This window comes from Melampsora larici-populina, assembly GCF_000204055.1.
Source record: "Melampsora larici-populina 98AG31 unplaced genomic scaffold MELLAscaffold_107, whole genome shotgun sequence".
Classification (NCBI taxonomy): Eukaryota; Fungi; Basidiomycota; class Pucciniomycetes; order Pucciniales; family Melampsoraceae; genus Melampsora; species Melampsora laricis-populina.
The window spans coordinates 103,348-120,157 of record NW_006768871.1 but is presented as its reverse complement, the minus strand read 5'-3'; the positions used below and the strand labels follow the sequence as shown (position 1 = coordinate 120,157).

Sequence of the window (16,810 nt, the reverse complement as noted above, 5' to 3'; positions counted from 1 at the left end):
TACTATTCAATAGATTGTTGGAAATCAGAGTATAAGAGACATTACTACGGTCATGAGAAAAAAAATTGTACGAAAGTTAAGATGATCAATTCAATCCAAGGCTACACCTAAGCTCTTCAGCACAGCAGTCAGCTCTGCATACATATTCAACCCCCAAATCAACGCCTTCTTGTAACCATAACCGGCTTGAAACCAAGGCCTCAATGGTGCGTGCAAGCAGGCTACCTCAATCACTAGCACAGACATCCGCCACGCACAAAAATATCCTACCAGCTGCGCAGGATGATCCAGTTGTAGCCAAGTAGTCGCGCGCCATGGTTGCGAGAGTTCTATAGTGTTTCTCGTGACGCTGGATATGTACTATAACAATCAGTACTAAATCACATACCATCAAATCAATTCTTGAAAATGAATGTTGAAATAAAGTGCTTACCGACCACCATAACAGACCCGCCTTTGGATCACCCAGATCGTAATCTTTTGAGCGCATCTTGTCAGCCATTCAAGTGTAGTTGTCCAAAGAGTTGTCAATAGCGCCAGCTGGTTCATCGGCTTCATTGGAATCTTCATGAAAGATCTTTGATTGTTCCTGAGCAGATGAATTAGATGTAGTTGTGGCTTCATTGGCAATTCCGGAAGTGTGAGATGGCAAAGCAGTTTGGTACTCTGAATAGATGCGACGTAAGAGTGCCTCGGCTTTCATGGGAACGGCGCCGAGTTTTCCATTGAACCACTTCTGGAAAAACTTGAGGCAAAAGAATGGGTGTAAGAGGTTTGCCATGATCAATGTCTCACAGCCAAGGCCCTCGTCAAGGTCTTCCTATGTCTTTTGCAGCATTTTTGCCAAAATGGGGTATACCGCATCGCTAGAGCTTAATTTTTTAACTTTCTCCTGTAAATTATGGCAAAGCTCAACGTATTCTGGGATGACCATACATCCAGTAGGCGCGTCTCCTTCCATCTTCTTGGTGGTAGCAAGAAAAACCTGAATAGAAATCAAATAAGCAACAGAATACGATAATAAATAGTATGATATAATATAAAGATAGTTACCTGAAGCTCCACATTGATTCGTTGAACTTGAGCCCACTCGGCGGTGGTAACTTCAAGCTGGTGGAAGTATCCGTAACACTGTAAACATCATTCAACTTCCCCAATTTGGCAGAGGAAAATGATTAATAGTACAGTTTTTCATAAAAGAATCTAATACTGCACACCTGGGCCATTTCACCCACACTACATATGTGCAGCAAGCTAAGTCAATAGTTGTCTATCATGTACATACAGGTCTGCTCAGTTTTTTGCCCATCAGAATAAATAAATCACATGTTATACCACATGTAACTTTTTCGACTTTGAATTTTTTTTCCCAAAAATTCACTACATATAATTCTGTAGCTGCTCAGGCAATATTGTTGAAGCTATGTCTTAGTAACAGAAAGTGTGTTACATGCAGTTGAGTTGATGAGATCACACCAAAACATTGAGTCAGTGTATGTAGTCAATCTTTTGGAAGCTTTTTTCAATCTGAAAGAAGTTACAGCATGTATTACATATGAATAACTTGTCCTGATGAGCAGATAACTGAGCAGAACTGTATGTACATGATAACCACATATTCACTGAGCCTGCTACACATATGTAGTGTGGGTGTTATGGCTCAGGTGTGGAGTGATAGACCATTTTATGACAAATCATACTCCCAATCATTTTTCCCTGCCCACTTGGGGAACCCGAATAATGTCTGCAGTGTAAGGCTTACCATTCTTCCTTGAGATGAACCACCATAACACAGGTGGTTCGGACGTCCATGAAATCTTGCGCCGGGGAGTGACAGGTGGGTCGGTGAAATCTCTAGGCGTGTATCTGGAGAAGATGCAACACCGCACCCGAGAATTTTACTCAGCCGACCCATCTCTCTCACGATCAGTCATCCCCAAGCAAGAGTTTTGCACGATCACATACGGGTGATCTCCCTTTTTTGTGCACACAGTCAAGCTTAATTTATAAAAATCAAATTAGAGTTGAGTAGTCTAGGCCTTAACAGACAAGACTGTAGAAATGAACAACGCATTACATGAAGCAGCGATTAGAGCAGAGGAACTCAGGATGACACGATCAAGATCACTAGCAACAGGTCAGGCGCCAGGCCCCCCCCTACCATTGCCAAAGCAGAATAGCAGTTGGGCAGGTAACATCAACCACGTCGACCCAGCCCTTGGAGGACCAGACCCCGACATCGATGGGATGGACATCATCGCAGAAGAAGACGAAGAAGCAAGTGTCGTCGATCTGCAACACCTAGTAGACGGACCACTTATCCCCTCTGATGCAGACGATGTGTCGTGGCAAGCTCCGCCAGAGAAGGGGAAAGGCCGTGCAAATAGCAGCGCACCATCATCAGAGGACTCCGCCTCAAGAGATCCTAACTCTCGGGGAGAAGACTTACCAGGTACGGATCATCTTTTCTTCCTACTCCCTTTATCTTCCCCCCCCCCACTTGCAGCACCGCTCCAGTACCTCCCCTCCACGATCTTGGATGAGCACAAGATAACTCCAGGAACCCATGATGGGATTGGACCTTGTGATGACCCCCAGGAGGCCCTCTGTGATCTCTTAGGAGGGAGGGCGGGGCGAGTGGCCGTGTGTCCAAGGGAACACGATGATACGCTCCAGGAGCCCTGCGGTGGGGGAGCGTCGAAATCAGCAATGAAACAGACCACAAACCACCGAGTGAAAAGAACCTGACAAACATTCAACCCTATTCCACCACGTCTGGGAACAGGTCGTGCGTTCTCGGCAGATCCCAATGTGCGGGTTACGCAACTGTACGAGGAAGGCAAATATGCTGAAGGCCAAGCTTTGCTTGAACACCTGATGGCATTGGCCCACGGAACAACAAGCCAGAGCCATACACAGGCAACTGGACCAGTCGCTAGTGGTAGTAATCAACCTATCGCAAGCGGGAGTGGGATACCGCGACCCCGACCACGGCAGTTTATCCAAGAGGACCCGTCTTGGAGCACAGACGACCTAAGCGACATGCCCCTGGCCAAGCGTGCAAGGCAAGCAGCGAATCTTCCGGCGACCAACCCAACGACGCAACAGCCATTGGCGACACAGGAAGCATCAGTACCCGAGTATCACCACCAAACCCATCACACTCACCCCTCCAACTCACACATTCGTGATCCAGTCGAACCCCCTAGTCAACAAGCAGGTAGCCCCCCTTCCGACACGACCAACAACGATCAAGACCTGACGGAAGAAGCCCAGGTGAAACTCCTGATGGCGTCCAAACGAGGTCGACTGGTACTGAAGAACGGCGATGTAGTAGAGAACAGTCGATACTTGGTGGCTGATCCTAGCGACAAAATGGAAAAAGGGTTGACCCCCCTGTCACCTGTGCTCACTCACTGGCTCCAAACTTTCAAGTCGTATATCCCACTCACCGTATTTAACCGAATTTTTCTACTCGACGACCAACAGGAGTGGAGTCGCCGTAAGGCACCAACAGAGGCCAAGATAGACGACGGGGCAGCCTCCCTGCGCGTGTACGGAGGCGCACCACCTCCAGAAGAACTGACAATGCAGTTTGAGGAGTGGATAGACGGTATGGGATTGTTCATCAAGTATGTGGTGGCTGAGGGTTGGACGACTTTGGCCGAGCGATTCAAAGGCCACAGGAACGTGGTAATGGAGCTGAGAGAGGCGTACGGTTGGATGATCGCATTAAGATACTGTCGAAGGATCAGGCAGGGGGTGATGAGAGAAACGATCGATAACAAAATCAAGAATTTCAGCAGCCTTCAGTCTTGAATTTTTGATGAGGCAAAAGTCACAGCAGACTCCCTCAATGAGAGGGCTTATCGCACGAACCCGTACGCACCATGCGGCCCACTAGCTCACCTAAACCCCTTAACTGGCCTCCCACGATCAACACCGTCAACATCGACGTCATCCACAAAGAAAGTCACGACCGAGTCTGGCGCATATGTGAAACCAAAACCTAGGGAACCCAGCGCTCTAAGAAGGGAGGGGGATTGGATTCCGTCCGCTGAGTGGAAGCTACTGTTGTATGAACAGAAGAGGGAGGCAAAGAGGAGCATGAACTTGTCAGGAGGGAGGCAATTCCAAAGCGGGGGTCCTTACCGTTATAGGGAAGATGACCCTTACAGAGGTAGAGAGCGTGAAAGGGAAGACCGGGGTGGCTACAGGAGACGCAGCAGGTCGAGAAGCCGTAGCCCGCGGCGAGACAAGAGGAAGAAGCCTGGAAATGGAGGTAGACAGCAGTAAGCTTACCGTATTACAACTTGAAATGAATCATGAGTAGCTTGGTCCTGTGACAAAAACAGGAGTGTGAGCTAGACAAGAATGCGGACCTTAAGTTCTGATGTGCCACTCCCCGTTACCTTTTCCCAACGCTCCCCTTTCCCAAACTTAGATCCCCACACAAGACAACCACTCCTACAGGGCGGAGAGCTTCACCACACACACCAGCCGCAGCAGTCCTGGGGAGGCAGTGGCCGAAAGCAGCACAGTGTGAGATGAATATACCGCTCTGGGAGGCGGAGCTCCGGAGGGCAGGGCTGCTATCGAAGTATAGGGACATCCCAAGCGGCCTCAGAGCAGGTTTTGACCAAGGGGTAGAGAAGGCAGTGATCCCGAACGTACCTTATTACTGCCCACCTAACCACGCGTCGGCATTGCTGGCAAAAGACAAGATCGAAGCGTCATTCCACAAAGAAATCGCGGCAGGACGTATGTTTGGCCCCTTCACAAAGGAAGAGGTATACATACGTGTAGGGTTCTTCAGAACTAGCCCCCTTGGAGCAGTGGTCAACAGTAACGGTTCGACGAGACCGATTGACGACTTATCGTTCCCGCGAAACGACCGAGACCTACCATCCGTGAACTCATGGGTGGACAAAGAAGACTACACGACTACTTGGGACGATTTTAAAGCGGTGGCAAGGTTTCTGCGAATGACGGAAGGCAAACTCGAACTAGCAATATTTGATTGGGCAAAAGCGTACAGGCAAATCGCCACATCCCCCAACCAGTGGCGGTTCTTAATGATACGCACGTTCGACGACATGATCCTGCTCGACACTAGGATAGCGTTCGGCGGGGTGGCGGGTTGCGGTAGTTTCGGGCGCGTAGCAGATGCGTGGAAGGAAATTGTTATGTCACGTATCCCCCTCTTAGGCGCCTTCCGCTGGGTAGACGATACATTGTTTGTGAGACGGAAAGGAGAGGCGGTGGCCTTAGATGAGGTCTCAAATTTGAGTAAGGCCCTTGGAGTCGTGGAGAACAGGGAGAAACGGAAAGACTTTGCCGACGAACAAACATACCTTGGCTTTATCTTGAATGGTAGGAGCAAAACGGTACGCCTTCCGGCGGAGAAAATCCGGGTCAGGTTAGAGGAGATACGGGATTTCTTGTGCACCCAAACGCACAGCCACAAAGAAGTAGAACACCTTGCAGGCCGACTGGTGCACACTGCCATGGTCCTGCCCCAAATGCGAGTTCACAATGTCGATATATATCACTGGTTAGCGGAGTGGCACAACAAAAGAGCGCGGAGAGAGGCACCAGAGAGCGTCCGGACAGACCTAGAATTGTGGACGGAGGCACTGCGTTCAGCTAACCCGATGAGAGTGATCCCAGACCAGGAGATACAAAACGTCAACTGGGTGGGCGATGCGTCGACATCGTATGGCATTGGGATCATTATCGGTCGTCAATGGGCAAGATTCCGTCTGTTGAGAGGCTGGGAAGGGTCAGGCAACACCGAGCCCACACGAGGGATAGCGTGGGCAGAAACCGTGGCGGCAAGACTTGGTTTCTTGATGTTGAAGAGACTGTACCGGGTCAAAGGGAGACGTTTCCTAATGCTGACAGACAACACAGTCACAGAAGGTGCGATACAGAATGGGAAGTCTAGAGATCGACTGGTGAATCGGGAGTGGGCCAAACTGCAGGAGAGCCTCATCGCAAGCAACAGCCAACTAGAGGCAAGGAGGGTACGATCTGAAGATAATGCGGCAGACCTGCTCTCGAGAGGCTTTGACTCATCGAAACAGGTGTCAGATATGATGGTGGTCCCGATACCGGCCGATTTGAGAAATCTGCTGAAACAGGAGTAGACGAAACCCAGAGTGTGGGAGAGAGGTAAGTCGGTTGAAATAGAGCAGGTTCTCAGGGTCCGCCCCCCCCTCGTTCACCCTCTAAGCAATGGCAAACTTACCTCGTCATTTCCAGGAGGCGGCAGCGAACACATCCAGAGCTGGCAAACTTGCAGCAAAAGGTAGCTGGGCCACATCAACACTCGCAGGCTATTCCTCCGGCATGACCAAATTCATTGAGTTTCAAATAAAGACGACCGGCAACTTCAACCCGGATGTACCTGTCACCGACCGAGAGATTTACGATTTCATTGCCTGGGCAAGCGATGTTGATCAGGAAGCGGTGGATGGTCCAGCGAGGAAAATAAGTTCAATTACCGTCAAGAAGTACTTAGACGGCATCCGCGCCTGGCATATGGTGAAACATACTTCCCGGCCGAATGTCGATCCTGCCATGATAAAGACGTTACTAGTGGCAGCGAAGAGGTCAGAGGAGCTCAAAGACCTGGTTTCAAACAAAAACCCAATCATCATTAGACAGCTATTCAATTTAGTGCAAGGTTGTACCTACCGAGGGTCCGAGACAGACGAGCTAATTAGTACCACAGGGCTAGTCGCGTTTTGGGGAATCGCACGGTTGGGAGAGCTCTTAAGGAAGTCGGCAGCAGAAGGAGCGTTGTTGCGGAGACATGTCGAGTTCGGCAGCACGCATGGGACCAACTTTGTGCGTTTACATTTACGAAAGGCAAAGACCGCAGCACCAGGAGAAGTGCAAGTCATTCACCTCCAACAGCAACTCAACGCTCTCGACCCAGTGACCGCTATTAGACGACTGTTACACCGAAACCCAACTTGCTCCCCAGACGACCTCCTATTCGCGACCTACCAGACAGGAAGGTGTATCCCTTTGACGAAAAATCGGTTTCTGAAAGGTGTAGAGAGTATATGGGGGAAATCAAGTGTCAATACCTGGAGTGGTCACTCATTTAGGGTAGGGGGAGCGTCGTTGAGGTTCAACCTGGGTACGAAAATGGAAACAATAGCGAGGCTGGAAAGGTGGAAATCTTTGACGTACTTACATTATTGCAAACCCTACGCCCAGAAAGACGGAGAAGATTCCAAAGAGTTCTTGGCGGCAATAGAGGACCCAAGTTGGGTAGAGAAATACGAGAGAGGCTGTTTTGATGAGGGAGATTGATGGAGACGAGATCGTCGGGTAGCAGTTGAATGGGGGTAATGCAACTTGATGAGAAGGTGGCGTAAAGAATTTGTATTGAGTCATGATCGGCCAAAATAACCTTATTTCATATAAAGTTTCACACAGTCTAGCGGCGCAGAGCAGTCGGCGCGTAGCAGTGAGTGGCGAGCAGCGAGGAAGGCTCAGAGCGCCCAGGGTGCGTGTGTGGGGTGTGTGCCTCAGGCCCAGGACGCCCTACTGAGCGTCTGAGGGTTGGGGAGGTCGGCACTGGCACACACGCGCAGAAGGGAGGCACACATCAGTGCACAATCAGGAGGGTGGGTGGGCTCGGGGAGGACTCGGGCCAAAAGAAGATTTGGTGTCGAAGAACCAAAACCTTTCGGGCCGGGGCCTTCACCCCCCGTACCTGCCTTCTTGACACAAGTAAGGAAGGCAATGCGGTAGGTTGTTCAAACCACGCACACTGTCAAAGACAGGCAAGCCCCTCAGGGGCTTTGGAGAGACCCATCCCTTAACTACTACGACAGCAAGTTAAGGAATGGATGAGATGAACCACCATAACACAGGTGGTTCAGACGTCCATGACATCTTGCGCCTGGGAGTGACAGGTGGGTCGGTGAAATCTCTAGGCGTGTATCTGGAGAAGATGCAACACCGCACCCAAGAATTTTACTCAGCCGACCCATCTCTCTCACAATCAGTCATCCCCAAGCAAGAGTTTCGCATGATCACATACGGGTGATCTCCCTTTTTTGTGCACCACCCACCCACCCTACGATGTGCACAGAATGACCCACCCACCATCCCTGGAGGACTCGGGCCGAAAGAAGATTTGGTGTCGAAGAACCAAAACCTTTCGGGCCGGGGCCTTCACCCCCCGTACCTGCCTTCTTGACACAAGTAAGGAAGGCAATGTGGTAGGTTGTTCAAACCGCGCACACTGTCAAAGACAGGCAAGCCCCTCAGGGGCTTTGGAGAGACCCATCCCTTAACTACTACAACAGAAAGTTAAGGAATGGATGGCTGATGATGCTTACCAAGAACACGGTCCAAATCATCTTTACACAATTGATTGATGACCTAAGGATTGATCCAATTAGTCCAATAAAATCATAGAGACTGATGTCATACAGAAGGAAGAAATAGAACACTTACATCCCTGGCAAGCCAAGCCTTGTGACAGCTTTTGTACTTCACATTCTATCGAATTCCATATCCTGCAATCATTGAGCCGGTGAATTCTTTCTTTGCACTTACCCACTCAAACTCTTTACGCCAGGCAGCTGACCGTGTGATTCAACGTGCGATAAAGTCAACCTAGGATAATTTGTACCGTTCAGATGAGTTGATGAGCTTATTTGTGAATATATAGAAGGTTTTGAATTGCACTTCACCTTGCGTAATATGAAGTCCACATGATTGGCTTCCTGACAATGAGTAGGAGCCACCTCTTCCTCCAGAATCACGGCTGGGTCAATCAGATCCTCAGCATCTGCAGCATCCCACTCTGCCTTGTCGTCGATTGAAGCAGTTGCTTCACTGGTGTCCGGAGGATTTTCTAGCTTGTCTATGTTGTGCTCAGGTAAGATGTCTTTGTCTGCTGCGGTGCAATTTTGATTTTGACCATCTTCTTGTTCTTCTTCTTCAGCTTCTTCATCAATGGTCGGAAAGATCCCTTGTCCAGCTGCTTTGACTTTAGCTGGAGGAGGAGCCTTGATGCCAAGCTTGGCTAAGCCAGCGTTGACAATCAGGGTGAGTTTGTGACAAAAGCAGAAGATGTGCATGCTGCTTGGGTCCCATTGATACTTTATCCCAGGTTCCTCAGCCTTTGATTTGAATTGTCAATGCATTTTGGCTGCCATGGTCTTATTGTTTGATCCTGAGTCAGTTGTCTGGCAAAGAATGTAAAACACAAAAAAAAGAATTCATTTTTTTATTCCAGCGAAAAAGAGATGTCAAGAAAGGTAGGCTTATCTTTGGAAATATCTTATGTTTGACCAGAAGATGGACAATTGGCTCGGCAAGCCATGGACCATGATGGTGCCAGGCCACAACTTTGAGGGTAAGATGTCTTACATGATAGTTCCACTTCGGATCTATGAAGGTGGCTGATGCTTCAATAAACCTGTGCCAATTGCCTTTGCTAGTCCAACCATTGTGGACAAGGTTAAAGCGTGAGTTGAGTTGCTGTTTATATATTCAAAGTCGAACCAGTCAGACTCTGATTCTAGAGATGAAAATCGTAAAGAGGTGTAGACTTACTTGAAGTTCTTTGAATACATTCTGTTTCAAAGAAGAATTGATGACCTTGGCTTCTCCTGCTACCCACTTACGTCCATAAAGCTTGGCCTCACGGCGAAGGTAAAAAACCATACCCCGTAGAATCGGGTCTTCTACTTGTGTCCAAGGCAATGCATGGCGGATGATCCATAAGCAAGCCATCTTGTTGAAGGTGGTGTTGTTGAACTTTGTTCCAGAGGTGGCGGTTATAAATTGATCAATAGCTCCTGGATTCTTCCTCTCCGCTAGCCAACTCTCTGCAACAGACAATGGTACCCCCAACTCCAGCTGCTCTTGAGCTCTGAGTCGGCCAGGACATCCAACATCAGAGCCGCCTGTCGCGGTAGACCCATCACAGTTAACCCTCAGAGCACCTGTCATGTTGCTGTAGCTGACTCAAATATGGTCGTGCTCGCAGAACAGACACAGGTAAGCAAGAGGAGGCTTTGATAGATCCTAGTTTCTGAAAAGCCAACAATCAGTCATAAAGCAGCCGGAGGTTTTGATAGATCCTAGTTTTTGAAAAGCCAACAATCAGTCATCAATCAGCCGGCGGTTTTGGATGTAAGGAAAGGATTAACGTACATTGCCTTTTTGATGAATTGGCTTGCCATAATAACACCTGAGCTTAGCTACATCGGTTCCTGGGTCCTCTACCTTGCGTTTTTTGGGAACAATGATGACCTCATCGTCAGAATCAGCTTGTAAAGTGGATTTGGTAACTTTTTTTGAGAGGTGCTGCAAGATTGGTACAACGGTCAACAAAGGTTCCAATTTCAAGTTGAGTAAAAGTAAAAAAACACTCACATCATCTGTGGAGTGGGTTGCTTCCTTCCGGCGCTTGGATGTTGATTGAGATGAAACCTTGGGAGTCTTTTTCACCTTGGTTGCCTTGGGATGAATGCTGACAATTGACCAATTGGAATCCACTTCTGGTTTGTAACTTAGTTCTTTACGCTTTCTCTTTGAGGTTTGCAAAGGAGAAGGTTCAACACTCAATCTGCGACGAGAGTTGGTAGGGTTAGGGGTCATCCCTGGGTAGTCGGCCCATTTCCTGTTGCGAATAGGTCTGGATGGGGTATTATCTTGGGCCGGGTGAGAAGTGTTGGCAATTGATTGTGATGACATGTTGATATTGTAGCTGGTGTGTTGAAGGAGTGATGGAGAGTGATAGATTAAGAAAGAGGCTAAGATATGATGATAAAAGTATTTTGATAGTATGATATCAGATAGGGATTGTAGTAACTAGATAATGAGAATGATATCGAGTTTGATAGAAGGTATAAAACAGGGTCAGTGAAGTGACCGCAGATTGTAATTGATGAAGAAGGACAGGGGGAAGAAGGAGAGGAGAAACGTACCATATAAAACAACAGAAGGCTGTCTTTATGCTGTCGTAGCCAATCATCCCCTGGCTGGAGGCTGTCACAAACGATCCAGATCATACCCATTGGGGCAAAGGTCTTCTGTTTGGGATGGTGGTGCAACAAAAGGGGTGAAACAAGGGGAAAGAATTGCCATATTGAGAATAGCATGTAAATGGAGACTTGGACCGCAACACCCGCAACTCGCAGATTTGGACTGAAGATGTGTGGTTTGTTGCGGTCCGAAAAAAACATAAATTCTGAAGCCCTGGTTGCGTCCCGGGTTTCAGCGCAACCAGAGACCGCAACACTTGCTGTGTCACGGGCTCAAAAACCCACAACGGGACGCACCGCAATGTGCAACATGTGCGTTGCTGGCCCAGGGTTGATTAAGACTTACTTTGAACTCAAGGGAGGCTCCAATTTCTCTGAGGTTAACATGCTCTTGCAGATTTCAAGCATTTCAAATGAGTCAGAGACGTCATGTAAGCACCCATTTTCACCAACACCAAGAACAATTTTGTGAGCCAGTACCAACCTGTGGCCAATCAAAGACAGTCACAGGTTTGTCTTCAAGAGTAAGCACTCTTGGTCTTTTGTTTTGTTTTCCTTAGTCTGAATCATTTAGTCTACTTTGCAATTAAAATGCAGGTCACTCTTACCTACAGCATCAGTTCCACCTCAGTCACAAATGCCAATAGAGAATCCTCTGTAGGTACCTTACCCACCCTAAGCCAAGAAGCTGTTAAGGTAGGTACAAAGGTCACAACTTATATAATCAATGTCCTCTGACTAATCATTCATCAATGATTGATCCACATTCATGAATTTGGGAACTAGCTCTCCCTCCTTTGGTGGACTTACAAGATTCTGAAAAACAGAATATGTGAGTGCACAAGCAAAAGAGGAACCAGCCAGTCAAGGAAGAATTTGATTGTCCGTAAAAGTTCTTTGGCCCAGGGTTCCATTGTCTAGAAGAAAAAGATGTACATTTATTTCATTTTATTTCACCTTTCAACTTTCAGATACAAACTAATTACACTCTGAGATTATATCAAAATTATTTATGTAGTCAACGGACAGACCACATTTATTTTATACTTGTCAATGGTGTAACAAGGGTGATTGAGTCAGCAGAAGCCCTTAACCTAATTTCAAGGAACACCAAGATGGAAATGTCTCAGGGAAGAGATTTTCCTCACTGCCTTTGTTGACTCTCCACCTCCATTTTACAACAAGACCCTGAATCAGTGTCTTGTGGTATGACAAGTATCACATGTGTTTCCTTTCAGTTCAATTGAAGACCTCCTCAATACCATCATCCATTGGTTATGCTCCAGTGTCCATGTGTTTGGTTGTAAGTGGTCTGCTGAGGAGGCAAAGAGGTTACCTCTCAATTTGGTGATAATTATCACCCCACTACAAGGGCATTCAACATTACCTCTTTCTCAAATCCTCATCATCCCTCCCAATCCTTGATTGCAGCCAGGTGATCCCACCACATTTAGAACTCACAAGCAGTGTGACCAGCATACCCTGCTTGGAACCTGCCCATTGCAATTCATGCTACCAGCAGGAGCGACTTAACCCCCCTCCCTCAGGTTGATTCTTGCACAAAAGGTATATACACCTCTTCTTGTAATATTCAATGGCTAAGATGGGAAATCTCAGATAACCTCAAAAGTATTTTGATTTAACCAAGTGGTGGTATTTAGTGGTATACTGTATTTGATGAGCTTCATGATTATTCCCTGGGCTAGGCAAAGAACCTGAAATAGTTTTTGTTGTAGCTTGGACAAGGAAAGATATGCATGATCCTTCAGTGTGACCCAATAGCTACTTGATTTGAAAAAACAATACACTTAGGCCAACATTGTCTTACTCATAGATAGAAAGTGATCTCCATTGAATTATGTCAAAATAGACAATACTGCATTGGCATTTTAGAAACTGTCCCTAAAGATGCTTTCCTGCTTGAGTGATGGTTGAGTCAGTATAGCTTCCAGCATTCAAATTGATACAAGATGAGCGCTTTTTATGAGTGCGGCAGCTGCTGCCAAAGCTGGCTAGATTCTGTTTATTTTTCAAAATCTTTGGGGGTGAACACTGCTCTGAATACCTTGCTGCAGAGCTTGGCAAGGTGCATCATCAAAAGTATGTGCACTTCCCAGTCCAGTGTGGGAAATTGAAATCACTGTGTCCGTGCAATGGCTGGGTCAAGCTAACCTTGGCAATGAATCTCCGTGGAAAATTTTGCTGAGCCTCTACATCCCTCTACGCAAGTGGAGCGGCTGGTATGGTCCCATAGCATTGCAGATATTGTTGACAATCATGTGAAGTTTGTGCACATATTGATCAAGATTTGATTTGGACTTTTCAGATTCTATCCTAATGCCACAACTCTCTTATTGCATTCAAGACCCAATAAATTCAAACACCTGCATCCACATAACCTGTGATAATGCATGGGGAAAATCCTGAATCTTGATGCTTTTTACTACCAGAATTGACAACCGAATTGTGTAACCCTTCAAAATGCATACCAAAAGTCTTCCACCCAAATTATGTGATTGTGCAGGTTTGACTGTAGTCTGGTACATGTACATGAGCATTTGATTACAGCCCTCTATGCAAGAAGAGAGTGCATGGAGCATCCTGCGTGGTGGGGATGGTCATGCATGGTTGTGGATAAGGTTGATGATTACATAATTAGTGTTGCGTACATATCATCAAAAACCAATACAGTTGACTCTGTCAAAACTGATTTGTGTCAAAACCGATACTCTTGGAAAACTGATACTTTGTTGGTCAAATGTTTTTTATTTGCAGGGAAATCGGTCCAAAAACCGGTAACTTTGTCAAACGCGATAACCAATACTTTTTTTTCGAGATCCCAGGTTCAAAACCGATAATCTGATGGGTCATGTGACTTGTGGTTCTGGGTTTTTGCACATTTTTTGTGTGTTTTTTGCATGTTTTTTGTCTCTACAATTGGTGTAGTTCCGCTAGTTCCACCCCTTAACTTGTTTATCACACAATTTTCATCACCTCGCAATAACAATAATCAATTCTGATACAATGCTTCCCAAGGATCTTTCTAAATACAATATCTCTCACATCGAAAAAGGATTTGAAACCTTACAAATTGAGAACAATTCTCGCTTAAAACCTTTGAAAGAGCTGATCAGCTCAGGAAAGAAACTCACCAAAGCTGACAAGTGATTCATGGATATAACAGCAAACCTTGTGGATGAGTCGAGGTTGGTGGAGCGCATCAAACAAATTGGCAATGTAGCCTGTGCCGCCATTGATTTTGACAAGCAGGAGAAGGCCATGTTGGAGGTCCTACTCCTCAAGGCCGACCAGCCGAGTCCAGTGACGGTGAAAGCAAATAGTGAGTCTACAGCCTTTTCATCTTGACCGAGAATGTGACCATGAAGCTCACTCTCTGGAATGAATGATCCCAGAAAAACGGAAACGTACGGAAGCTTTGCAGCCAAACCCTTCCGACAACAAAACAGTCAGAAACAACAATAAAAAAGTTGTGAAGATGGTCAACCCAACACTTTCCCAGCGGATTGAGATCCTAAACTGGTATCATGCCAATGGGGAGAAGCAAAACAAGACTGCAAAAAAATTCAAAGAATTGTATCCCAATCTGCGATTTTCACAGCCTTGCCTTTCAGAATGGCTGAGGGAGGAGACAAAGATGCGTGCGGAGTACAATACTGGGAATGGTGTTCACTCCAAGAAAAAGACTTCAACCGAGCATCCCCTAGTCACCCAAGCACTCGAGACCTGGGTTAATCAGGCTGAGCACTTGGGTCTTATCTTGACTGGTTCAGTCATACATACAATGTGGAATTGGTTTGCGGACCTCTTCAAGATACCGGATGAAGATCGACTCAGTCTCTCCAAGGGGTGGTTGACCAGTTTCAAGGCGCGAACGGGTCTCCGTGCAATTAAACGACATGGCGAGGCTGGCTCAGCTTCACCCAAAAGTGTTACTGCGGAGAGAACCCGAGTGTGTGCTATCACCAATCTCTACAATCTCGCCAATATCTATAACATGGACGAGACTGGCCTTTTTTATGGGTACGTCTGTAATCCTATATTATTAAATTCTTCACAAGTTGCTGATGTTTTGACCCTTCTGTAGAATGCCCCCAGAAAAGGGCTTAGCATTCAATGCCAGGTCTGGGATCAAGTCTGATAAGTGTTGTCTCATGTATGCTTTTACAGTCAACGCCGACGGATCCGATAAACTCCGTCCCTTAATCATAGGGAAAGCACATAAGCCTGTCTGCTTTGAAGGAAAGACAGGCGAGCAAATTGGCTTCTACTATCGGAACAACACAAAAGCCTGGATGCAGACCGGAGTTTTTTGTGAGTGGATTGAATCATGGGATCAAGAGCTTAGATTGGAGGGCCGCAAGATTTTACTCTTTGTTGACAACTTTTCCGGTCACTCAGTCAACCCAGACACACCCTTATCAAACATCCGCCTGGAATTCTTTGCCCCAAATCTTACATCTCACGTCCAACCACTCGATGCAGGAATTATTGCCAATTTCAAGTGCTACTATTGATCCTAATTTATCAATTATGTGATTGATCTTTACAAGCGTGAGATCTACAAGATTCATCAACTGGATGCAATGAAACTCGCATCTGAGGCCTGGTTTAGGGTCACCAACACAACAATCGCCAACTGCTGGAGAAAGTCTGGTATCCTTTCGGATTGGAATCCAGACAGATCAGTCAAGGATCAACATGATGATATCGATCCTCACGATCTGGATTTGCATCCGATCATTGATAGCAAAGCTAGAGACACTTTAAAATCCGACTTGGACAGTCTCAAAAGTTTGAATCTTGTTCACAAACCAAATCAAATGTTAATCTCTGACCTCCTCAATCCAGTTGGTGAACATTCAGGTGGTTTAGAAGAATGGACACCCAAACAGATTTTTGAAAGTATACAAGAGGATATGAAAGAGAAGGCTGAAGTTGAAATTACACCACCGCCACCTCGACCAACTCACAAAGCCTTCCTCAAAGCCTCAGAGATTATGTTGGGATATCTTGGTTACAATGGAAGTGATGAAATTAAAGGGTATGAACGCGCCATTAGGGCCTCTGTAAGACATTGTCGCTTAGTCTGTGTCAAAGCTGCCAAGCAGCAAAGCGTTGACAATTTCTTTTCTCAAGATTCTTAGGAACCACTTGTGATAGAAATTGTACATATGTTTCTCTTTCATAACCAATAATTTGCCCGCAATACGATTTCTATTGGTTTTGACAAAGATCTGACAAAACAGATACTCGGTCAAAACCAATAGTTTTGGCCCCCATTTTGTGAGTATTGGTTTTGACAGAGTCAACTGTATACTCTGGCTATCATGATCTCAATTTGTTGTTCTCTTATTGCGTTCAAGATCTGATACTCTTGATCACAGACAATTCAAGCAATACATTTACATAAGTGTTTGATTGTTGTAGTAGCAGTGATGTTTTTCCTCTGCGCATTCAACTGACATGACACTTTTTATGTAACACTGAGGAGACTCCAAACAACAATCAATTTACACAATTTGAGCGGAAACCAAAAAACATGTGCCAAAGCATCAAAGGGCATACTTGTTACGCAACAATCAGCGTCTCCACAATAAGAAATGTAATCTTTGCATACCAAAATGTGAATCAAGCAGAGACTAGATCTTTCAAGGACATTCATCAAGCAAGCCCACAACCAGCTTCTCCACAATACAACACTTGAGTTCACATGTTGAAACCCAACCTTATACAACTCTGCAGAAGGTGATGCAAGGGAATACAGC

The 16,810-nt window shown here is 46.3% G+C and overlaps 2 protein-coding genes across 2 annotated transcripts; one reads left to right on the top strand and one right to left on the bottom strand.

The window, feature by feature from the left end:
* Positions 1-2,061: 2,061 nt before the first annotated feature.
* MELLADRAFT_84204 (uncharacterized protein) lies at positions 2,062-3,819 on the top strand (the record flags this gene model as incomplete). The annotated part of the gene is made up of 3 exons (XM_007418817.1): positions 2,062-2,452; positions 2,507-2,733; positions 2,836-3,819. 3 exons carry the CDS (start codon positions 2,062-2,064, stop codon positions 3,817-3,819), a joined length of 1,602 nt encoding a protein of 533 aa, XP_007418879.1.
* Positions 3,820-10,182: 6,363 nt separating this feature from the next.
* On the bottom strand, positions 10,183-10,734 carry MELLADRAFT_69727 (uncharacterized protein; the record flags this gene model as incomplete). The annotated part of the gene is made up of 1 exon (XM_007418816.1): positions 10,183-10,734. The coding sequence occupies one exon, from the start codon at positions 10,732-10,734 to the stop codon at positions 10,183-10,185; it is 552 nt and encodes a 183-aa protein (XP_007418878.1).
* Positions 10,735-16,810: the final 6,076 nt, after the last annotated feature.